The 25,760-nt window shown below is 31.0% G+C and overlaps 1 protein-coding gene across 1 annotated transcript in view; it reads left to right on the forward strand.

The window, feature by feature from the left end:
- The window catches only part of LOC118198447 (importin-4-like), a 77,897-nt gene extending 52,910 nt beyond the window's left edge, over window positions 1–24,987 (forward strand). The window contains exons 22-28 of the mRNA XM_035370125.2: window positions 936–1,126; window positions 6,795–6,968; window positions 9,893–10,104; window positions 12,887–13,019; window positions 14,605–14,709; window positions 18,745–18,814; window positions 24,790–24,987. Coding sequence (XP_035226016.1) covers window positions 936–1,126; window positions 6,795–6,968; window positions 9,893–10,104; window positions 12,887–13,019; window positions 14,605–14,709; window positions 18,745–18,814; window positions 24,790–24,917 — 1,013 coding nt within the window. The 3' untranslated portion in view covers window positions 24,918–24,987. The remainder of the gene's footprint in view (window positions 1–935; window positions 1,127–6,794; window positions 6,969–9,892; window positions 10,105–12,886; window positions 13,020–14,604; window positions 14,710–18,744; window positions 18,815–24,789) is intronic.
- Window positions 24,988–25,760: the final 773 nt, after the last annotated feature.

The following is a 25,760-nucleotide window of genomic DNA, read 5'->3' on the forward strand; positions in this document are numbered from 1 at the left end:
TGTGGAAAAACTGCAACACCTACCAAAGTTTGCATGCACTTGTCTGCACCATAACATGTTTGAATGCATAGTCCTTCACCCAAGCATATATATTTCTGAAAAGCATTAGACGTTAACTTAAAATTTTAGCAATTTAGAAAGAAATATGTTGCTCCTTGGCAGAGTCTAAGAAATCAACAAACTCAAGGTTTTAAAAGAATTGTCATTCTTCCGAATAAAATATTTTTCTCTTTCATGCACTAGTGTGTTGCTATTCGGCAAAGCTTTGTATATTTAATTTTTCTTTCAAATTTAATCTGTCAGTTGTTGATTAACAAATTAAGCAATTTAAAAGTAAAACATAGTTCTTCATCTCTTATTAATTTCTATCTAAATTACACTAATGGACTTGCATTGTTATCTATTTATAATAATTATTTTATTGGCTAATGTTATAAATTTGGACATTTGGAAAAAAAAAAATTGAATGTATATATTAGATTGTCTGCAGTATTATAGTGGGAAAAAATACAGTATACACAATTTACACAATTGTTTAAAGTTGCAGTGCATAGATAAAATTAAAAATTTGTAGTTTATTTTGGTAAATTTTGATAATTAATTATCTAAAAATTAAAAAAGTTAATAAAATTTTGTTGGCAGTATCAGATTTTCAACTTTCTCCTTGTTGCTATTTTTTTTTAATGTGATGTTAAAAACTGCTTAATATGCATGTTTTTTAAAAGATATGAAAATCTAAGATTATCATAATTTTTGCTTATTTTTGCTAAAGATGTTTTCAGAGATGTATACTTTGCTTTTGTTTTGTCAATTTATATATCAGTCTAAAGGTACAAAAATATGAGTAATATTGTGATAATCTTATAATTCTGTTTTTATTTAAAAAATTCCATTTTTATATTTAATTGTTATGAAACTTTCAAATATATTTATAGCATTGGAACAGAATCTTGGTATATTGTTCCCTAAGCTGTTTTCACTATCCAGAGAAGACACTGAGCATACAGTAGTGCTTTCCTGCTTAGAAACACTGCAGAATATTGTTGACAAAATAAAGCAAAATGCTCTTCATGCTGGAAATTTAGAGTCAATGAGCACTTTGATGAAAGATGTGCTCAGAAACAAAGTAAGGAAACTATTAAATTGTCGGTATAGTATTTGTAGTGCCCGTTTTGTTTTGAAAGATTTTTCTCTAGTAATGTATATTTTAAAATTATTGTAAGATATAGTAACTTCTTAATAATAGTTCTCTTAGCAAATACAAATGCATGATAAAAAGAAAGACTAATACAGTACAATTCATTGCTACTTTAATTATCCATCAATCTGGGAACTGTAAACAGATATGTGAAGAGAGACATCGTAAAAACTTTTTGAATTGTTACCAGGTGTGAGCAGCAAGTAAATATAATGTGTCCAAGAATGAAGTGAGGAAAAAGAAGAGCATATGTATCTAAAATTGATACATCTATTGCATTGGGTTTTTCTATAGCTGGGAAGAATACAAAAAGTTTTAATACACCTCTATGTAAAGGCCATTCTCAGTTCGAGTTACATTAAGCCGGCATTCTTGTTCCATATGCAGAGTTGCCAACTCTCCCGATTTAGGCGGGAGACTCCTGATTTTCGACCGCTCTCCCGCCAACCCGATTTACAATATATTTCTCCCGACTTTTTCTTATTCTTAAAATTTCTCACGATTTTTATGCAACTTGGCTTAATACTTTGTTATATGAATAAAAAAAGTGCTTTTGGACGTCTGAAAGCAATTGAATTTTCTCTACATTATACCTAAAACAAAACCTTGCGAATCAGATAGCTTCTGCTTTGTGAGTGAGAGCATTATACGTATTCAGAAACGTCATTCTCCAGTTCTCCAATGGGCTTCGAGCTCCACTGTGTGTCAGCTGGCATATAGGACAAAGCAAGTTGTTATTTGGACGTTCTTTTTAGTTATTTCGTTCATTTTGTCCTGAGTTGTGTGAGCCTTAGGGAAATAGTTTTAGAAATTATCATCTTTTGTTACGTCTGCGAGAAAGGTGAAATACTCGTGTACGTTTCAAAAATCGTACACAGTTGACTTTCCTTCCATTATTTCCTCAAGGAAATGTAATAAATTTGCGATGTGTACCGCCTGTCGTTGCGATTTTTCGATTTCGTATGTTGGAAGGGCGGATGTTCTCAAACATGTGCGTACACAAAAACACAAGGATAACATGAGTTGTTTTGAAAAAAACGAAAAATTAAATTTTTCTTCGGAAACAAAGGACCAAAAAGTTATTAATGCAGAATGTCTGTCCTCTGACTTTTTACTGGAGCACAACCTGCCACTGAATGCATCAGATCACGCTGCAGCTTTATTTAGAAAAATGTTTCCCGATAGTGAAATCGCTAAGAAATACTCAAGGTGCAAGAATCAAAACAGGTGCAATTGTTAAAGAAATGGGTTTGAAAAATAAATCTTCAGTTATTGATTGCATTAAAACAGTTCCGGTCTGCCTCTCTACTGATGGAAGCAATAATACCAATTCAAAACTGTATCCAATTGTTGTTTCTTTTTTGATCCAGAGTCTTCAGAAATTGAGTGCAGTTTACTTTATGTTCCCCCTTTAGAAGGACATTTGACAGGCTTTAATATAGCACAGCTAATTATTAAAACTTTAAAAGAAAACTGCAGGCACTCTGGATAATTGCTTAGCACTTGGTGCCGATAATGCACCAGTATTGGTAGGCTTGGAAGGCTGGTGTTGCAGGCATCTTAAGAAAGGAAAATTCAGATTTTCAGATTATGAGGTGCACCTGTCACCTCTTAAATTTAGCAGCTGAAAAAGGGGCAACTTCTTTACCAATAAATGTGGATGAACACATTGTTGATATTTATTATTATCTTGAAAGGAGTTCTAAAAGGAAGGAAAAATTGAAACAGTTCCAACAGCTGCATAACAGCAGTTTACAATTAGAAAACTTGGATGAAGTTATAAAATCAGCTACGATTGACACCCAGTGGAGTTTAATTGCAAAACTGAAAGGTGCTGATGGAATTTTAAAATATAGTGAACTGTCTAGAATTGTGTTGGCCATCTTGACAGTTCCCTATAGTAATGCAGAGTGTGAGAGGATTCTCAGTGTTGTTGCGAAAACGAGGACTAAATTTAGATCTAATATTAGAGATGGCACATTAGAAAAACTTTTATTAGCGAAAGCAGGCCTACATGGCACAATGATGAAGTTTCTTTCTTAAAGAGAGCAAAATCTGCCACTGTTTATAACATTTGTACGAAAACTGATTAAAGTGTCTTTTTTTTTTTTTTTTTTTTCTTAAACGATGCGTGTAATAAAAATTTTTTTATGTGTATAAGGTATTTTTGTGTTGCTTGCATTTAAGAATTAGTTACTACTTAAAGTTAATTCATTATTAAAAAACTATATTTTTATCATTTAAAAAGTCTTTTTAACATTGTGAAAAGGCCAACCAGCGGCCGAGCGGTAAAGTCGCTGAACACTGGTAGTTCGGTCCGAGGTTCGAATCCCGCGAATGGGCTGGCTGCATGGGCGTTTTCGTGGTTTTCCCCATGTGTAACGTGTATACGAGCCAGTTTCCCTTAGAAAGTCCTCCACGAAGGCATCCCTCCTCTTAGGCAGATAGCCCTCGAGGCTTTGCCATAATCACACTCACACACACTAACATTGTGAAAAATCTCCTGATTTCTGAGTGTCATAGGTTGGCAAGTATGCATATGTTTGAAAGCATCACCGATATGGCTTAGTCCTATTATCTTCGTAATTCGGGCACGCAAATTGAAAATGGTATGGTAATTTCCAGGTCAGTTTTTCCAGTGTACAGATTTTGAGTAGTTCTTCCTTGCTTGCTGGAAATGCATTAATAAACCACAATTTAAGAAATCATCAATTTTTATGTATATGTGTTATTATTCAGGCATCCTGTATGTAAAATTAAATAAAAATAAATACAAAATAGTTTTTAATCAAATGCTAGAACATATATATTTTCTAAGAAAATACAGTACTTTAATTTTTAACTTAATTTTAAATAATTATGACATTGCACTTTTTACCTATTGCAGTGCAGTAACTAAAACATAATATATAAAAAAGGAGCACAGAGTCATATTGCATGAAGTTATACGGACCACTGAGTAAATTATTCATACACAGCAACCAGTCTCATCATTATGCCAAACTTCTGTGAATATATTTAATTGCAATTTTTTTCCTGCACATATTTTTATTTGACACAATAACATTGTGTTCTCTAAAATAGTATAGCCTTTCATTCTAAATATTGTGATAAAAAACCACATTAAATTACATTTTTTTCTTATTTTTATTTTTTAAGGTATTAACAGTGTCTTCATACTTTATATTTAATGTAAACTGTCTTCACATGTAATGTCACTGTAAACTGTCTAGGTACTTCACATGTAATTCAAGCTGATGATTAAAAGAGTGACAGAAAATTGAATTTCCATCGTACAGTGCTGTAATATTCTAAAATCCCAATTTTAAAGAATTTTTAATCTAGTCAATTTTCTTTCTTTATTACATAAACTTTCTGTAAAAAATTTTATGCCAGAAATTCAGAAAAATGACCACTCAAGAACTGTGTAAAAAAAAAAAAAAAGAAATTATTATACCCCCCTCCAAAAGATTGTTTTTAACATCTGTGTATTATTTATAAGCATTTTTTTTCCACTAGTTTTAAATTTTACATCTGCATGTTTCTCTTGTTTTTAATTAATAAATAGTAAGTACCCTGATTTTGGTGGAATTTTGATTTCATTAATTATTTGTCCATATTAAGTAGCCTAGAATTGATTTGCCAATTGTTTTGAAATCTATGCTGCATTCCATCATTTCCACTTTGAGGTCTTTATTAATAGCTCATGCTTACTGCAGTTTGCTTACATTTCTAAAATTTACTTGTCATAAGTTTTACAATATGGGTTGGTAATCTTTTAATGAGCAACAGTATTACTAGCATTTTTAAACAATAGAAAAAATGCAGAATTATGTATAAAAACTGCAGTCTGATGGGGAGCTTCTGCAAGTACCCATAGTATATTTTGTTGTATTTGTTTCAACAAGCAAACAAATTGAGCAGTTACAAGAAGCAGGTCAAGAGAGCCTAACAAGATACATCAGGATAAGATTCAGCTAGTCATGGAAGTCAGAATTGCTTGCAGCCACTCAAATTTTTGCTATTACATGCACAGTTGGTGGTTGAAGAGAGGAGCTAGGTTCCGTAGGAATTTTATTCCATAGATTGCTCTCAATCAAAACTAAAATGAAATTTAGACAGACAGCCCTTGTGTCTAAATTTATTAATCCGATCAAATTTTTCCACTTTTCATTAAAATGAAGTGTTTATTATTTTATGTTTAAGGATACATTTTATTTCTCTGTTCCAGCATTTTATTTTATTTTTTAACATTAGATGTTCCATTTTAAGAGTATGTTATATTATATTGACTAAGTGGTTTTTCATAGCTTTTAAAGAATTAGGGGAATAAAAGAAAAGTTTTAATCCCATATTTGTGCAGAAAATGAATTTGATGTATAATTTGTGATTGTGATTACAAAATTTTTGTATTGTCCTTTGTGTATCTTAAGATTCACTTGCTTTGATTTTTGTTTACAGGATAAATAAGAGAATATCATGAGAACAATAGTAAAACGAAAATAATTGTTTTTTATGTTTTTTTATACTATTTATTTTTTCTTTCTTTCTAAAGATTAGAAATACAGTGATGTTTTACCAGGATGATCTGTAATTTTATATAATTTAATGTTCTGTGTAGGTCACCTTAGAGAACATGTTGAGTATCATTATTAAATTATATTCTGAGAGATACTGTTTACTTTTGGAGATGGTCATCTAAGGGAGATGTTTACTGGTCAGAAATTTTACTGTACTCAATATTTATTACAAATAAGATGTCTAGCTTATCATAAATGTGATAATGTACATTCAGTTAACTGCATTAATACAAAAATTGTTTATTCAGATTTTTATTACTTCTGATTCTCACCTTTGTGATACTGCCTGGCTAAAAGTTTAGAAAAATTAACTCTAAATTTTGAAAAGCACTTCTTGTACATTATGACCAATAAAACTTCTGGCATTGTAGATCTTATTGAGAAAACTAGATAGCAATACTAACTTATAGTTTCAATTACATAGTTCATTTAGACATTTTAATTATTTTTCGATTTCTTCAATAGGAAAAGGGTACTTTTGTGATGGTTTTTATGAAAATGAAGTTATCCTAATTGTTTAATTGATAGTTTTACTATATTATGATTAGATTTCTTTTGGCTATTTTCAATAATTTTTTTGATACAGTAGCTTGAAATTTTTTACTAAACTAAAAATTAAATACAATTTTAATTTTTAGTTGAATATAAGAAAGAATTGCATTTTTTAAGCGTAATTTATTTTACTGTGTAGTGATCTTTCATGGTAGCTTTGCTTTAATCTACTAATCGTTTGTGGCTTGTTTTTTAATAGAAATATGATTTTCATATACTGTGTTTCCACTGCTCTTTTAAAAAATTTGTCCTTTTTAAATTAACATGAAAAAATTAATTAAATTTAAATTAATTTGAAAATACCACTTCAGTGTAGATTGAGTTTGTGTTATGTGAAAATAAATTAATTTTTGTAAGGTATCCAAGTCATATTCTTTAGAAAATAATTTCTTTCTTGATTTGAATTTTTAATGAGACATTAGCTCTAGAACATAAGACATAAAACTAATATCTGTCCTTATTAGCTTGCCTGTCAAGATGAAGATGAAGAAGGTGATGAAGACAGTGCAGAAGCAGAGTATGATAGTATGGTCATGGAGTATGCTGGTGAATTAATTGCATCTCTAATTAAAGTTGTGCCTTGGCAACAGTTTGCACCATATCTGGCTGGCCTGATGCCACTTCTTTTAGCCAGGACTGTGAGTTTAAATTATTTTTATTTGTTTTAATATACTGTTAGATTCCCCCATTTTCACATTATTTCTATAATGAAAGATTGAAAAGTTTAGACTAGCACCTTGATTGTCCATCAATCCCAAAATCACTATTATGACGGGTATCAGCATAGGTGGATAATAGCTCTTCTCATCACTGCCTGACACTGGTAGTTGATAATGGTCTATCTGTTTTTAGTATAGTTTATTGTATAATACAAATGAAAATCAAGAAATTGTTATTTTTGCTCATTATTCTACACTGTAAATAAAAATGTTATGTTTAAAATTTTGTATATGCTTAAAATTTTGTATACCTACTATGATAAAAAGTATAAATATTGTTGAAAAAATGCCTAACTGCGGTAAGATCGCTTCCCCGCAAAGCGTGTTTATGGTTGCCAGAAAATGGGAAGGCAGGGTTGGCATATTTGGTGCGAAACCGCCTTTCTGGCGACAGAATTGGCAACAATTCTAGAACATTCTAGAATGAATTTTTACCAGTTTTCCCTAGAATGTTCTTGAAGGCTTGTCAAAAGCTATATAAACCATGCCTGTATACAGAGTAGCAGTGTATTGTGAGTTTTATCGTTAAGAGTATATTAGTGTGTTAGGCTCAGAGAGCGATGGATCGAGTCAGGAGCAGTATTTAGTGTTTTGCCATGAAGCTGAGTTCACCATTAGAGCCTGAAGGCTGTATTGCTGATTGTTTCATCGTGTTCGTTGTAGATTTTCGACGACTGTAAACTTTTTTTGGAACCGTTGGTGAGTAATAATGGCTAATAAATTGTGTTTTGATTCTTCATCAAGTGTTGTCATCAATCACTCCAAATCCACGGACCCTTAAAACGCCTATATGTTAAGATTTACAATACTCTTCGGTACGCTATTCCTCCAAAATCCACACATTTAGTGGAAAGCCTGTGCAATTGTTGTATGCTTCAATGGAAATCTTTTGGGATTATGATTAGAAGTCTCATCACATCCTCAGTTTCTCAGTTGGAGCCAAAGGCAGCCTTAATACAGAATTTCAGTTTGATGATTTAAAAGTAATCAGATAGTGCCAAATCTAGTTGGTGATTTAATACAGTTGCTTGTTTTTTCAGTAGAAACTTTTGGACAACAGTTGCCTTGTGGCTTAGTGTATTGTCATGCAGTGTGAACTAATCACTAGATTTAAATCAGATCTTATACACTTCGTTTTTGCTTGGAAAAGTTTATAGCAATCATCTTGATGACTGTGCATGGTTTTCGTTCTTTTTTTTTTTTTTTTTTTTTTTGTTGAAATTTATCATTTCAGCATTATTGTTGGCTGTACTGATTGAAGAATGACTTTCTCTGGGGTCGTCTGTCACATCTTCCTAACTGTCATAGATGACTGATAACATTGGCTCAATGAAAGGCTTCATTTCTGGAGGCATTATCTTTGTGTTTTGAAAGCATTTCCTGGAGTTTTAATTGAAAATTTATCAGTACTCTTAATTCTGTTTTAAAATCCATGATGTGAGGATAACACAGCATGAATTTAAAATGCCATCTCATTGATTGCAGTGCAAATTCACTAGGATAATGAAGAAAATTAAATTTGTGTATCAAATGCCAGTTGGGAACAGTCGTTAGTCATAACATAAATATTAAGCAGTTTAAGCGATAAACAACTTTTATTTTCATAGAATGCATTCATTCTAAACAACTGATGCTTTATATTTTACATAATTGAAGTAAAAGTTAAATATAAAATAAGTAAAATATAAAAAAATAAAAATAAAAAAGTGCAATACATAGCCCTAATAGTAACAATTTTTTTTTTTTATTATTTCTGGGACTGTATAACTGAAATAATTGTGCACTAGAGAATTACAGTAATATGTAATTAAGATTTTTAAAGATTTGCCATTTTTCTTTGTATTGATATTCTGTGGGCAAATTTTTGCTGCACAGGTCATTCAGAGCACTTAAAAAGTTTAATTTCACCTTACTAAGGTGAATTATATTTAATAATACATTCTCTAATCATACTGCATTCTTTGAAACATCATTTAAGTATAATGACAAAACTGTGTATTTTTTTTATATATGCTCTATTTTGGTAGATTTATTCTTGTCGTTGTAATGTATCAATGGTGTTAACAGGTAATAAACTATTCATGATTGAAAGAGTAATAAATAACCAAATTTTCATTACAATTTGTATGCTTTATTTTGAATTTGATTAGGAAGAGTTACAAGTAATCTTAATATGATGATAAGAAATCAAAGTAAAAAGAAATATAATTGTACTTTTGTTACATTATGCCCTTATGACTTATTAAATGCACCTGGCAGGAAATATGATGTTGGCAAACAGCGGTCAAGATGGGTACCCACTTAAAAGATTGCTGGTTAGACTCATTGCTGGTTATGAATAGAGAGGCTATACAATAGCAGCTATGTATTCAATCACAACAAATGTTTTCTTTTGGAATCTTATCATTACTGAAATGGTAACACATCAGCATTGAATAAGATGGGGATTTTACGAAAAAATAAAGTATTTTTAATCCTATTTCTGTAAACAATTATTATGGTTTATTTTTGTACTCTTCTTTTGTAACCAGGAAAAACCAGGCTTTAAGAAAGGCCTTAGAATGGAAGTTGTAATTTATAGAACATAATAGATAAGCATTCATTTGAATATAATTATGATTTTTCTATGCAGAGAAAACAGACGAGTATTTTCGAATGTGTTCTTCTTAACATAGTTTCCCCCCTTCTTTGAAATAATCATCACCTGCATTTGTATGTGTACTTTACTAATTTAAAATCTTTACAAATTGTTTTTATTTGATTTGGCTATTTTAGTGGCATTTGTGAATACAGTATTTAAAAATTAAATTCGTAATGATGTACTTTAATTTTTATTCTGATAGAAAAAAGCTTGCACAGTCTCAGAAAAGTCATTTGCTGTTGGTACCCTAGCAGACATTGTGAGTTCGATGGAACCTGGAACTGTAAGGCCATTTTTAAGCCATTTGCAACCTGTTTTCCTCTGTGGTATGAGAGATGAAAATGAGGAAGTGAGAAGCAATGCTGTGTATGGCCTTGGAGTTCTTGTAGAAAATGCTGGAGAAATAGTTTTTGAGTATCCTTTAAAAGCATTTAGAGAAACGATGATGAACCACATTTTACTATGTTTGGTTAGTTAATCACTTTCAGATGGGCTTATTTATTTGTTCAGTAAGTTTTGATAATTGTTATGAAGCATAGTTTTGATTACTAAAATGTTATGCAATTCCCTCCTTTTTTATGCTTTTAATCCCTCATCTATATTCTCTGTATAATTTGTAAGTTAACCATAAATAACATATCCCTTTAATAAACACTCTTGCAACCAAGGCTTCTATCATGGGAGATCTGCTGAATGGGAGTGTATCATTTTCCTGTTTTGAGGGCAAAGAGATTCTGGAACTTATGGCTTGATTCTATTAATCCTTTGCACTCAGGGTCTTTTTCATGTAGTGCACCAGCAACTCGCAGCCTTTTTGACATATTTCTTACCAGTAACTTAAAATGATTACACACACAAATTAATGTATAAAATTTTTATATTTTAACATTTTATATATCTTCTTTACACCTTTATAAACATAATTTCTTCAATGCTAGTCTCTAATTTTTCCGTGTATGATATTTAATGTAACAATTCCCAAGATGCATGCCCGGCTTGTCGGGGCAAGTATTACAATAATATGTCGTTTGATGCCTTTTTCTGGGTTCATTTTTCTGAGAACAGACTTTGTGACAAGATAAGATTTCAGATAAGAAAATCTTAAGGGTATCATTTTACATTTCATAAGATTATACAGAAAGAGCGTAGGAGCCTGCTTTGAAGAAACTAAACGTAAACAGTTATTGCCGCACATCGAGTTTCTTCATCAAACCTACTGGTGAGCGAGAGTCACGTCTCGAGTTGCGGCATCAAATCGTATGGTGAGTGAGAGTCACCTTTCAAACCACAAGGGTTAATTTGTGAAAATATCTATGGGAACTATGTATATAAATTTACTTACTTATTCCTTTCTTTCTTTTTTTAACCATGGAGGTAAGGTTAATAATATGTAATTTTAGCACCTCTTAATCCTTGAATCAGTATTAAAATGCTTTTCTATAAAATGGCAGGGCATAGCACTTAATTGTTGTAAAATTCGGAATGTTATTCTTTAAACTTGGATGGAATCCCACTAAACATCTTTCATGATTGCAAGTTCTGTATGAGTTATTTTTGTTTATTTAAATTGTTATATATTTTATCTCATCTACAGATAATTTGCTTTAGCGTGTTTTGTATTAAAAGGATGCTAAAACTTGTATACCTTTGCTAAATTACTAGCAGTATGTTAAGAGGATGTATTTTTGATGTTTTAATTGTAACAGAAAAATTTCATTAATAAATTTTATAAAACATCAAATATAATGTAGATAATTTTATGAATATAAACTTCAATAATACTTTTCACATTTACTCTTATTAAATTCTTCAGAAACAGAATCATAGTTATGAAAAATATTTATATTTTTCAGTATCATTGATGCCTTAATGTGAATTAATGCTTCACTATTACATCAGGATGTTTATATTTTTGTTTTTCCCTCCCACAAGGACCACCAGCAGCCAAGCGCTAAAGTTGGCGAACAGTGGTAGTTTCGGTCCGAGGTTCTAATCTTGCGAACAGGCCCGCTGCATAGGCATTCTCTTGGTTTTCTTCATGTGTAACATGTATATGAGCCAGTTTCCCTTAGAAAGTCCTCCATACCTTTGCCTAGGCAGATAGCCATCGAGACTTTGCTGTCAATAAAACCCTCCCTCCCGATATAAAAATGTCGCCAAATGGTGCTGTATAATTGGTATTGTGATGGGAAGGAGCATTTAATATGGGAATGTGTTAGGAAGGAGCAACCGATTAATATGGGCTGAAATCTCAGATGAAATTTGCATTTTTATGTTTTGTTTAGCAAAGGTTTGCTGCCTTTGGAACAGGGTGGCCAAAATAAAACTGGTCCAGAAAAGTGTTTTTGGAATGCACAGAAATTGACTTCAAAAGAGTAAAGAGATCATTAGAAACCGGAACAGATGTTCCTTAGTGATCATTTTACTGTAGCACAATATGGCACTAATGATAAAGCAACACATATTCATTGTTGAATATTATATGAAGCACAGTTTGTAAAAAAATGCATACTGAATTGTTTGTACCAGAGATCAAGAATGGAAGTGTCTTAGCAAAACCTCCGGCAAAATATGCAATGGAAGTCTTAGAGACAAAATGGCATGAAGCAAACACTGTAGTGAGGGACAGTTCTCTTTTTCATTAATAAAGGTCAGTATGGTATCAGAATTACACGAATTTTCCAGGCTAGTTCTATTTTGCCCACCCTATATATCTTGGGTAACATTTTGGAATGAAGCATTAAAGTGACTAATATGCTCATTCATCCCTTGTTGAATCCCTTGAGGACCAATACCCAATTATTGAAGGGAAATTTTCAGTAAATGCTTGGGGAAACCAAAAAGAATCAAAAAGAATATGATGGTCTTCTTTATCATCATATTTCTAAAATCCTATTTGTAGAATATGATGGTCTATTGAAATGTAATCTAAAGTAATGCTAAATTAAATTAAAACTAAAGATGGTAATAATTGAAAAAATAAAAGTAATGTAATAATAACTATATATAAATATGTTTATAAAATTGTTTAAATCAAATTATGTAAAATCTGCTTGATTTGTTTTGTTATATTGTTTGTTTTATACGTCACACATCACCAGGCTGAAATAAAATGCATGTACTCTTGCACAGTTCTGGCTGTAATTATGCAATTCTGCTTGTAATTTTACACAGTTCTGATTTCCATAACTGTCAGTCAATATCCTACATATTTACAAGCATTATCTAATATTATTGCAACAGAAGAAGATGGCAGAGCCAAAGACAACATCTGTGGAGCTGTCGCTCGTTTAATAAAAACTAACGTTAATGGTGTACCTCTAAAGAATGTAAGTAGCTTTTGTTTTTTCAAAGCTTATTTTCCCTCTTCTTAAAATTATTTTTTGATTTTTCTTATTTATTTATATTATCATTGTTTGTTGGACAGATTGCTGCAGAATTGAATAAACATCTTTGCTAGTAATGTGACTTATTATGTGATAGCTGAATCAAGAACATTTTTATTGAGCTAGTCATTTTGTATCTGTTAGAAGGAAACATTCCATGTTGAGTAGAACTCTGTTGTTGGCAAAAAACTTTTATTTGGCATTAGGTTGAATTTGCCTGTTGTTAATTCTATACTCTGTTGTCTGCAGAGAAATCTTTTGGCTGTTGTATAATAAAACATATTATTATTAAAAATAGTTGTTTCAAATGTTATAAATTACGTACTTCAGTGCAGAACTATGTATTTTATACCTAAAAAGTATTTAATAGAATTAAACAATCGCAAATAAGTTTTATCATTTTAAATCTTATTTATATTCCTGTGCTGCAGTAGATGATACAGGGCTCCATACCACTACACTAAATTGAATTAAATGCATTAAATTAAGAGTATATATTTGACTGTAGTGTATATGTATGTGTACGTACTCTTGTAAGAGTTTATATTTGACTTTTTGGTATGTCTTTCCCCACTTGCAAATTCTGTAGGGGCATACCTTGTTTCAAGCACCCTGGGTAATAAATATTTTTGGTGATAAGGTAGATAAGTGAGGAACAAGCATGGCTATTTCAACTTGATGCTTTTGAGCAAAGGTGCAGCCATAGGGGCAAAAATATCTTATATTGTTATTTATTCCCTATTAAGATTTCTGTATCCTTATATAGAATTAGCATTATTCTTATGTTTTTAGTAAACTGGTGATAGAAATCTCCGCAATGTATGTTAAATGATTTGAAAATGTACAGAAATTTTGGATCTAAAAAGTGTGATTTGAAGGATTTAATGTGTTAAAATATTATTCATTCTTGAAGGCTACAGATTAGCAGTGGTATAAAAGTGGAAAAAAAAGATTCTGTAATAAAACATCAAGGATAAATTTAAGAAAGAGGTTACTTTTATTTTTTAAATGTTGAAGTGTAATTTCTTCTTGTTAGGAAAGTCAAGCACTGAAATATCTTATGGTTGTGTATATATTGGCATTAAAATTATGAAGACTTTATTTTTGTTTAGAATAACTTGTAAGAAACTCGTTTTTAAAGTAAATGTTATCACAAAAAAGCATACAAAATAAATTATCGGTGCTTCATATATTATGCTTATAGTCATGCATCCATTATTATGGATTCATTTAAATTTAAAACTAACGAATTGTGTAAAATGTTTCGGAAGCAATAAATGTAATTTTTTCCCATAAGCTGGTTGCGACAATATTCACAACATGTCGTTGAGAAAGATTCAGAAAATGTATTGCAGTTTTTATGAAATATTTGTATAAATTATGTTATCAGTTTTGTGTGAAGGGGTTATATCTTCAAGCTATTCCAGTTTTATATCCCATATGCATTTGCTTTGTAAACTGTGATGCTGTTTTTCGTAATTGGTATTTTCAGGTAAATTTTAATTTTATTCTTTCATTTTGCTTTTAGGTTTTTCCTGTTTTGTTGCAGTCTTTACCCCTGAGAATAGATTTTGAAGAAAATATTACAGTTTTTGAATGCATAGCATACTTATACAGCATTCGTTCTGAGGAGGTTTGTGCTCTTTTGCAGTTATAGTTTAATCTTCCCCCACACTTACTTTACAAAATTATGATATGCATGCTACTGTAAACTTCTCTGTGCATACATACATGAGACGTAGTTAATAATATGCAGGGTAGCCAAATATTATGGCTTTCATGTAATTTAAGTTTGCAATTGAAATTTTGATGGAACTTGTTGAGAACCAAAATCTGAAATTTAATTAAAGGGTTCACATCTACATGACGTAGGGTGTTTTCGAAAGTCCAGGAAGACAAAAGTCATTCAAAAAAACATGGAAACACTTTACTGAAGCATATAAAACCCATAGAAGAACAGGCACAACAACCAATATGTTCTTTCATGTCCTAAACTGAAGACTTAACTCTAATTCTCATACATTTTAGAAGCTGACGTCACTCTATCCCATCTTTGCAACATTCTTAAACTTAAAACGTGTAGTTGAATAAATCCAGTCTTTTAGATGCTTTTATGCACGTAATCTTTCCTTTATTGCCTCAGGTAAATAATAGCATTGAACTAAATGAATCAAAAACTTTTCAGAATTTTCAATTTCAGAATAAGAAAACTTAGGGTTTTTACACTTGATAAGAGTTTGCCAACAATTATTTACAGATTTTAAATCTCGAGAAAACACTTGAATTAATGTATCATAATTTAATATATTGTTTATATGCCAAAAAGTCAGGAATCAGTAGTCTCCATTTTAATCTTTTTTTTTTCTTTTTATGAATAAGTTGACTATAAATTTCACCAATTGGTCAACATTTAGAATATTTTTTTTCTCCATGAAGGCCCTTGCCACCATTTTGGAAGCAGTCATGTCCCAAGCAGAACAGCTGCACGACAGTAAATCAGTGATATTCATCTCTGGAGCATGCTTCAGAGTTTGTCAGCTGACAAATTTCTTTAACTTGATTGTTCACAAAAATTGGCCAGTTTCCCAGCAATCCACCAGATGGATGTAGTAGAATCAGACCAAAGTGTTATTTTAAGATTTGGTAGACGAAGTTCTTTGGTACTAGAAAGTTCGTTGGTACTCCTCTAGACTTTGTTCTTAGGAGAACGAACTTCATATCAGAATTAACTATTGATCGAGGTAAGAAACATTGGAACATATGGCCGTTTGCATATGACCATCAACAACTTTGCATATGACCATGATAACATATGACCATCAACAAAAACATGCAATTCAGAAAATGAATTAATTTCCATATAAGGTGGTGAAGTTATATTTTCTAATTCATATATATTTTTATACCATTTTGAGAATTTATTCATGATAACTTGCTGTAATGCACAACCCGAAGTTATTTTAGACTCTCGCAAATTTTGTAACGGTAGCTTCGGAAGCAATTTTGTTGGACGTTAACAAGCCAAGAGGATCAAAAATCTTTTTGTACTATTGACAAAATTCAAATCTTGCTTATTGTCATTTCACATGCCAGTGGCTTTAAATTAGTATAATATCTTAAAAGTGTCATTATTTATATCTCAGATTATCTCTAAAATGGAAGTTTTTGCAGAATACATTTTTACGAGCAACATTGCTCTCAAAGCCATGCAAATTAAAACAGCCTGTAGACATGTTGGCTTTGTTCTTTAAAGTGAACTTTTTTGTTAATATTAAAAACTCCAGTTACACAATTGTCCACATAGAATGAGTTTTTCACTTTTTGAGCAGTTTCATCATAAGGCAGGGATGCATTGCTGCAAATAAGGGCTAGAGCAAACTCCAAATACAACTTGACAGTGTATATAAATTTCTTGTTCTTCATTATATGAGGGGGGATCTTAAAAAATCTGTGTCTTTGGGTACAACAGCATCAAAAAACTTTTTCAGTGTCAGCACTTATACCAATTGGATACACTCTAAAACAATTTATTTACCATTTCTATGAGATTAAGTCCTTTAAACAAACAATCATTTAAAGAGGGTTTCCTTATCTGAGAGCTAGAAGCGTCAAATTCAAGCCAATTTTAGAGTTTTATTCAATAATTTAATCATTGGCCTGTGAGGCAAATAATGACATTCGTTATTCAATTCAATTTCTGGTATACATTCATCAATATTCAGTTTTTCCCATTCCTATAATACTTTTAGATAACTATATAAAAGTTTGTTACATTTTAAGTTATTAATCACTTTTTCTTACCTCTTCCAGGATAGTTCTTTATTGTTAGCACCACGTTTCCATAGCGTTTATAGTTCATATTTCCCATCTAGAAGAATTTTAATTCTCCCCTCCCAAAAAAAAATTGGTTAAAATGTCTTTCTTATTAAGATTGTGGAATTAATCAGCTATTCCTAAAATGTCAAGTTCCCATAAGGCACTCAGAGGAATATTTCTAACATCCATAGATAAAGTAGTTAAAAAATTCAAAGTAATTTTTTCAATTACTGTCCACCTGAGTTTAGTTTTCACAGCTGAAAGACTTTAATCTAGCTCAATTAAGTTCTCAGTTTCCCAAAACATCAGCTCCAATCAAAAAGTCAGTCTTGCTTTGCTCACAAAAACAATCTGTTAAATCTATTTTGTTTCAAGTCCTTTAAAATTTTACAATTCTTAATTTTCAAAATAAATCCGCATATCTTTTTCTCCAAAAGAACTTTTAAAACTGCAAGTATATGACTTCAATAGAAAATACTTTTTTCTTCAGTTTTGTGTAATCTCCCCCAAACATCATAGTACAGTTTCATTCCTTAAATGGAAGAATGCTCTATAATGTAGTATTTCTTTTGTTTATTCAATTACTTTGACTAGCTGAATAATGCAAAGTGACAGTAATCCTTTGCTCTTGACCATGTGCCCGAATGATTATGCAAAGAGTTTGCAAGTAAGCAGTTCACTTCTGTGGCAGTTAGAGAGGGTATTCTGTGTTTTACATACATTCTGTTTTTATTGTTTAGGGCATATATAATAACGAAATGAGAATTATTACACTGAGAACAGTTTGCTTTTAACATTGAAAATTAATTACCTTTACTGTTTAAATGACCTTTCTTAAGACATAGAAAACATGTCAAATCATTAATTATTATTATATCGCATTATTAAACATTCTTTAATAATAATTGTTTTTATAACTTTAAATCCGTTTTCTTGCTTTAAAACATCTTTTGCTGGGGGAGGGCTTATCACAAAAAATACAGTTACCTCGTTTAAACCTCTATTGTTATCAATGCAAGTTCAGCTTCCTTTGTTTTTTCAGGAACAGAGCCCTTATTTTTAAAATTTATTAGAGAACCAGAACCATTTCTTGCTAATGACAACATTTCTTACCCTGAACTTCTTGGTGGAGAAAATTCATCAGATCTTTTAAATTAAGGACTTCTTGGCATCGCTTGACTTGTAATTTCTTCTTCTTTCCAATGGAAGCAGAATTTCGTCCATGAGGTGGCTTTCCACAAATGGAACTAGAAAAATTCCCAAACTTTTCTTGCATTCTTTCTAACTCTTCAAAGCTCTCAGTTTAGCTTCTAGTTTACTGTCTTATAAAACTGTCAAGTCATCCTTGGTTTGTTCAGTCATAACATTCTAAATAACCATGCTTAACAAATGTAAATGTGGACGAACGAATCATTTTTTTAACTGTCTGATGGCCTTTGGCTAATCCTTCGCTATTGCTGTCATTGAATTAGATGCTCAGCTTTCGATTTTGGCTCCACAGATTGCAGTAGGTACTGCATCTTATCTTTGTCAGTTTGAAGCTGTCTTAATGAATCTTCTGAAATAGGCAAGTAAGAAGCTAATAGGCAAGAAATAGCTGAAAAGACAAGCAATCCTTTGGATCACCTGAAAATTTGTTCACTTCAGTTTTCAGTAATTATTATTAGTATTATAATTTATAGAAGCTTCTTTTGATTGTTTTTATGTTTTAGCACAAGTTTCTAAATGCTTATCTGTGTTTCTTGTTATGATTACATAATTTTGTATAAAATATACATAAGGATGATATATACATTTTAGTGTCTAATTAAGATAACGGCTATATAAATAATTTTTATTTTACTTTTTTCAGTTTTTTCACAACTTGCCATTGGTCCTCAAAGTGGTGTCAGAAGCTCTAATAAGTCAAAAATTAAATGAAAGTAAGAATAATTTTTATAAAAAGATTTCTTTTTATTTGTTTGAAATTTAATTTTTTAACTCATGAAAGCAAGTGTGACTGTTTGCAGTATGCAGACTCAGACTGTCTAATTATCAATCAACTCTGTAAAGCCCTCAGACTGATTGATTATCTATTAATATTTGAAAACCTGTGCACTATAGCATCTTTAAAGAGAAAGTGTTGCGAAGTGCGCATGGCATAATCTTTGATTTCAGTCTTTTTAATTTACTATATACCTCAAGTATATGTGACTAAATATCTATTCTTGTTGAAAAACCTGATTTCAGTAATTTCGGTACGCATTTCCTTTTATAAAGATACAGGTTTGCATGAGTTTTCGAGTGTTACGCTGGATTTGAGAAGTCATATTGCAAATTTCTCTTTTTCTCCCCCCTTACCAAAAGGGATTTTATGTTGTTAGGAGACAAATTTAAGAAAGAGGCATCTAATTGGTGGGAAATTTGCATAATAGATGTGATTATCAAAAAGACCTGAAAATGATTATTTATTCACTATGGTATTCATGTGTACTTACACCTCTTGAAAATACTATTGAAAATGCACTCTCTGCCTATCCAGTGATAAATTAAATTATGCTTTTTTGAAGAATATTGCAAGCATGCCAGCTGGTTTCTGATCAAGAGAAATTTGTACTTGTTTTGGATGGAAATAGCTAGTGATGCAAATATGAAATTGATAAGGAAAAATAAATTCGTCCATATGTAGGGTTCTAAGAGCCTTTACACAGGGTTCGTAGCAGTTCTTACAAGTGCTTATAAGTCCTTATATTTGAAAATAAAATATAAAGGCCCTTATAGGTGTTTACTTTTTCTTTAAAACCCTTATTTTTTGTTTTTAGGGCTTTTTTTAATGAACGCGTATTTTGCCCGGTACCAAAGCCGAAACTAAATAAACAACCTTTCTTCCTTATATGGAACGTCAGGTGGTGAATCATACTCCCGGAAATAGCTTTTCTCCCTTTCTCTGCATTAACGTAACCTATGGTGTGCGCCAGAGTACAGACAAGTGTACCTCTTTCTATTGGTCAAAGAATTGTGAAAACCGTAAAAAAGTCCGGTACATTCGGTATTCTTTTCCTCCCACCCAGATACTACACGTTTGGATTTCTATCAAGATTTTAATAATTTGCATTCTCGTTCCGCGTGGTCAGTTCATATTCGTGTTTATTATTATCGTTATGCTTATATTATGAGCATATGTATGAATATTTATAATAATATAGTTGCAGTAGCTGCTGAAGTGTAGATAAACTTCCAAAAATGGGTGTACTTTTACACAGATTAGCTTTCTAAGGAATAATATTCGGAATGGCTTAAATAAAAGGAAAGTAATCGAATAGTCAATTTTTTCCTCCAATACATTATACAGTACGGAGGATGGGAGGTTTTTCCCTTTCTGCGCAAAGTCTCTAATATTGAAGCAGCAGACTTTTTTTTTTTTTTTTTTGTCATTGTCCAGTCTGGATTCAATAGGACTAAAAGTTCTGCGGTCTACCTAACCCAAGCGAAGAATGATTCTATTCTGGAAATTTAACGTAGTCTGTTCAAAATTAGAATCAAAAACACCCCAGATTAGTAGGTCTCTTTTCCTGTATTTAGTTCTTTATTCTCCGAATACCGGAAGCTGTTGATTCCGATTGCGTAATATTACGTATGGAAGAATTATGCCGCACGTATTTTGCAATAACGTTTGCGGTATTTTGCAAAGATAATTAATTTTGATGTTCAATCTAAGATTTATTTATGAACACTTAAGAGTTTTACTGTGCTTTCTAAGCAGAATATTTCTCAGTTCCGTTGGTCTATTTTTATATGATACACATATCGAAATGTCAAAATCATTTACTTAGCCGAGAAATCTAAAGAACGGCTACAATCTGCCCCCTCCTCTTTTTCCAGTTACCCTCGACTATACGGAATATTCGGCAATTTCCGAGTTAAGCTTTTGCTGTTAAAGGATGACTGCATGAAGCAATTTCCCGTCTCCTGATTTCAGAAATGTTTCTCTTTTTTACTTAAATTACTTTGCTTGGAATATATGTTACGGGAAAACTGTTATGCAATGAAAATTTATAAAATGTTCAGAATTTTGATTTAAGTTAAATTATTTAAATATTAATATGAGCGGAAAAATAAATTGTATTTATTATTAGGTGCCAAGTGAATACAACTAATATAGCTTATTATTATTTATTTTCCATATTTTGAGCTGAAATTTCATCATTAAATCTTGTAATATAGTTTAGTTCTGCATAGTTTTTTCTCTCTCATTGTAAACTAATTCTGTAAATTGAACTGTCATTTAAAATTTTTTTTAAAAAAAAGTTAATTGTTTTCCATGGTTGAGGTAATGCTCATTCTCTTAATAAATATTGCATTGCTCATATTTTAAATTGCAAGTCTAATTTTTCTTTTAAGGTTATGCAGTTGTGTATAATGCAATTAGACAGGTGCTTATTTTTTTTCTTAAAATGTGCTTGAAAAGTGCTTATAAGTGCTTATTTTTTTAACTAAAATGTGGCTATGGACCCTGAACAAGTGTCTGGCAATTGGTACAGATTGTACAGCTACACTACATATCATAGTTGAAGAAGTAGGCTGTATTACACTCATGATCACTCATATGATTAATTGGCTGGAGTACTGCAAAATTTTTGCAAAGTGTCCATTGTTTCAAATACCTTTAACTCTTTGAAGACCATATCAGCCCAGGCGGCCCTTCATTCAAAAGACCAAAACCGCCCCAAACGGCCGGAATTCCGATGTTGTTTTCTTCCCTTCCCTAAAGTATGCAATAGCAAGTGCAGTTTCCCCAAATGCATTGTATCAGTTTATTGCAGACAGCTTGTCCTAAAAAGATATATTTATGGTTTCTTATTTTTATTTGTTAGAAGTAGAAAGGATGTCATTTGAACCCTTCACACTTCTTTCTGCATTAATGGATGAGGAGTGAAGGAAATTGCTGTGACTCTCAAAAACCATTTCGGACAGTTCTTTAACATACAAGTTAGCGAAGGCTTTGGGTTTTAAAGAGTTAATTGTATGTCACAAGCACCTTTGGTTGCACTAGATGGTCACCTTTGTTGCATTTTTGTCAGCTATTGAAAGGACAACACATAACACAGTTATAACATTGCAGTTTCAAAAATGCCTGGGTCTTCTCTATGTCCACTTCTTCCTTGGCTGCAAATTCACTTTTTTGCCTCTTGAACATATCTATTCTATGACACTGCATACAACGCTCTTAACTATAAGATGAACTTTGAGACTGTGACAAACTCACATGGATCAAAATACCTGAAACAGATGTCTAACAATTTTTTCTTTATGGTGTCATACATTGATTAGTCAGACTGAAATGTAATTGTAATCATTTCATCCCTGTTATATGTTTGCTCATCAGAGTTACCTGTATAATGATTATGGCTTTGGTATTTGTTTTTGTTATTGTAATGCACTGTTAATTCCAGCATTGTGTTTCTAAACCTTAAGGTTTTCTACAGCACTACCATTGCATACTTCAAAGGTTGCAGAACTTACCTCGAAAGTGCCTCTTTTTGACAAATACAATATTTGTTAATGAAAATTTGTGAACTGAGGTATAGACACTAAATTCATTAAATTGTTAAAAAACTCAAATCTAGCCTCAATATTTGCATAAATGTATGTTTAAATTTTTGTACATGAATTGTGTATGTGAAGAGACTGAAACAAGATGCACTAGAGATGTGAAACAGCTCAGTAAGAGTAATATAAAAAATTCCAAAACCAGGAGACTTTTTCTCTGTGTGCATTATTTAACTATATTTTGAATTTTATTAGCTTTTCAATATGGAAAAAGAAATTACAGAAGCTATAGTAGTCAATTTTGTGTACTAGAAGTTTTTATATAATAAATGTATGAATACATTATACGAGTCCTACCATCCACGAGAAATCCCATCATCCATGTGCTAGCCTAAAAAACACTATAAAAATCAAAATCAGATATAACCTTTACTAATTCAAATTAAGAATAAAAAAAGACAATGGGAAAATTTAATATGTATATTATTGAAAGGTTGTAATACTGTATATAACAGTTTTATAAATATTTCTGTTGTTAGAATGTGTGTGACAGCTTTAACTTCTAAAGGAATTGTTTAATGCAGTTTAATGACAGTTGGTATTTATGTGTTATTGCAACTACCTTAGTAGAAGTCATAAAAGTTTCAGAATGTGCGAAACTTTGGCAACCATGCATATAACAATTCTACAATTCTTGTAACAATCCTTCGGTCAAGCAATATCCTAGTTTTCAAGTGCATTTTGTTGCACTCCGACGGCATTTGTAAATAGATTATGGTATTTTATGCCTTAATCTTAATTTTAAAATACACACTTGTGGGATTTGCCAAGGTGGGAAAAATTGCAATAAGATTTCTTCAGGGACGCAGAATTTTGATGCAAAATTTCGAAAGGGAAGAAGGAGGTGGTGCGTTTAGTAGATAGCGTATGTTACCAGAGTTTGCAAGTTGCCACATCTCTGATGTTTTTTCAAGTGTAAACAAATTACTATGTACTTGGGAGAAGAATGGTCAAAAAAATTACAGAAAGATTTGGAGAAAAAGGTATTTTAATTTTTTTTACTTTATCATGTAATAATATTTAATAATTAAAATTTGTATTTTAAATTACTAATGTACATTACTTTTTCATACATTGATAATGTTTGCCAGTTTACAATAAACAAAAATTATTTGGAAATCTTAAAAACCGCCAGCTTGCATCCGACTTCCATAAAGTAACTTTTACCTTTTCATTTGTAAAAAGTTACCAAATTGCACCAAGATAGTTGTGTTAATATGCAAGTGCCACTGCTCAGTAAAAGTGTTTAATAAAAAAAATTGGCAATTGGTATAACTGATTAAAATTCACATTAAAGAATACAAGCAAAAATAGTTTGTGTTTTATTTGTACCTTTAGATGATGATAATTATTTAGATTTATAAATATTTTATGATTAACAATAATTTGGTTGGAAAGAAAGGCTGTAAATTGAAATTTTAATATTATTTCATTATTTTTAAAACCTACAAGTAATATTAACAGTTGAGTCTTAGATGAGCTAAATTTGAATGAAATGTGTGCATAATATTTTATAGCAGGAGAATATTAATTTTTAAATACAAAATATCATATTTTTAAGTGTTAACAATGTTTCAGTTTTTTCTCCAATTAATATTCAACCCTCACAAACAAAAATCAGAATAAAGCCATCAATTTAACTAACTGAAGTTATTGTAAAAGCTTACAGCTTTAAAAAAGGGGAAATTAAATTATAGCAAGTCTTAATGATGCTGTAGAGTCCATCATATTGCCCCAAATAGAAGACTGCTGTACATGCAAGGTGACAATCTATTTTGAATAGCTTTTTACGTGGGAGGTCGGGAAAAGGAAAAATGCAAATATAAGTTGGTGTCATGTGCATCAATTTGCATGTTGAAATGGTTGAGTTAAAAAGATTAATAAATATCATCTGTATATAGTGAAACATCTAAGGACAGTGAACTCTTGTGAATTTAAAATAGAAGTTTTGCTAGTCTGTACAATTTTGAACACAAAAAAGTCTGTTGTAAATGTGATTTTTTTATTTTTAATAAAAGTTAAGGAATAAATGAAAAGATTTTCTTGATATGTTTTCAAATGCTAGGTTTTTCATATTAGATAGGTATGGAATAGGAGATAAGAATGAGAGAAAGTCTTACATTTAAGTGAATATAATATTTTGCTTATATTTTCAATATGTATTCATAATTTTAAAATTTATTTTTTATACAATTATATTAAATTATAGATATTCAGTTAAGGTATTTGTAAGTGATTTTATGCATAATTTGACTTTTTTATTTATACACAGCTGAAATTCTATTTCTCTCTTTTTTTTTTTTTATAGAAACAACTGTTGTTATTAGTTCCTTATTGAAGAATATATATACAGAACTTCCTAATGAATTTGAAACTGTAGTAAAATCACTTCCACAGAATAATGCTGAAGCTCTTATAAAAGCAAAATCTATGTAGGAATGAAATTAATATTGTAAATAAAATTTGCATGGAGTGTCTTTTACAATAAAGTATATTTAGAAATTTTTGTATTATTTAAAATATTAGTTTTTTTTTTTTTTTTTCCTTCTTCTCTTCATTTTATTTAGAAATTGTTTTTAAAAGTCAGCACTGGAATTGCAGAACTGAGTGATATGATGTTTAAATATTTGAGTATTGAATTCACTGATCTTGAAGACTGATTATCTTAAATTTTTGTATAGAGTTTTGCTTAAGCTGAAAACTATGGAATATGCTTCAGTTCATAGGTGTGGCTTAAATTAAACATTTTCCACTTTTTGTACTCAAATGTAAAGTTGAGATCTTGATCCATGGGTGTTAAGGACTAATGTGGTGTTCATGGGCAGAAAAAATAGCTTGATGTTGCTTAGGTTTTTCAAAGTTAAGGATGAATTGGGTCCACAAAAAGTTGAATTTTTCTTTCTTTCATTTGCGGCTCTTACAATTAAGGATTGTATTTCCCTATTGTGCAAAAAAATCTCAGTAGGAGAGTGACATAGCGAGCAACTGGTTCTCTTCTACTGCTGCCGATGCGGGATTGTGAAGTGTTATTCACGAGAGCCTGTTTCGACCGAATCTCTGAGGCTTTTGCCGAGCAGAATAGATAGAAACTCCTTCTTCACACCACCTACCTACATTTTGACATCAAACTTCAGTACAAAAACCAGTGAGAATGCTTTGTATGAAATATCTTAATTTTAACTTTCTGAAAATATCATAGTAAACAATGCCTTTTTTTGGGGGGGCAGCTTTTTATAAATATTATATGAATTTTGAAAAGAAAGATGGTTTCAGATAACT

The sequence above is a fragment of the Stegodyphus dumicola genome, chromosome 7 (genome assembly GCF_044657685.1).
Source record: "Stegodyphus dumicola isolate Sdum_Otavi_A_Nest chromosome 7, ASM4465768v1".
NCBI lineage: Eukaryota > Metazoa > Arthropoda > Arachnida > Araneae > Eresidae > Stegodyphus > Stegodyphus dumicola.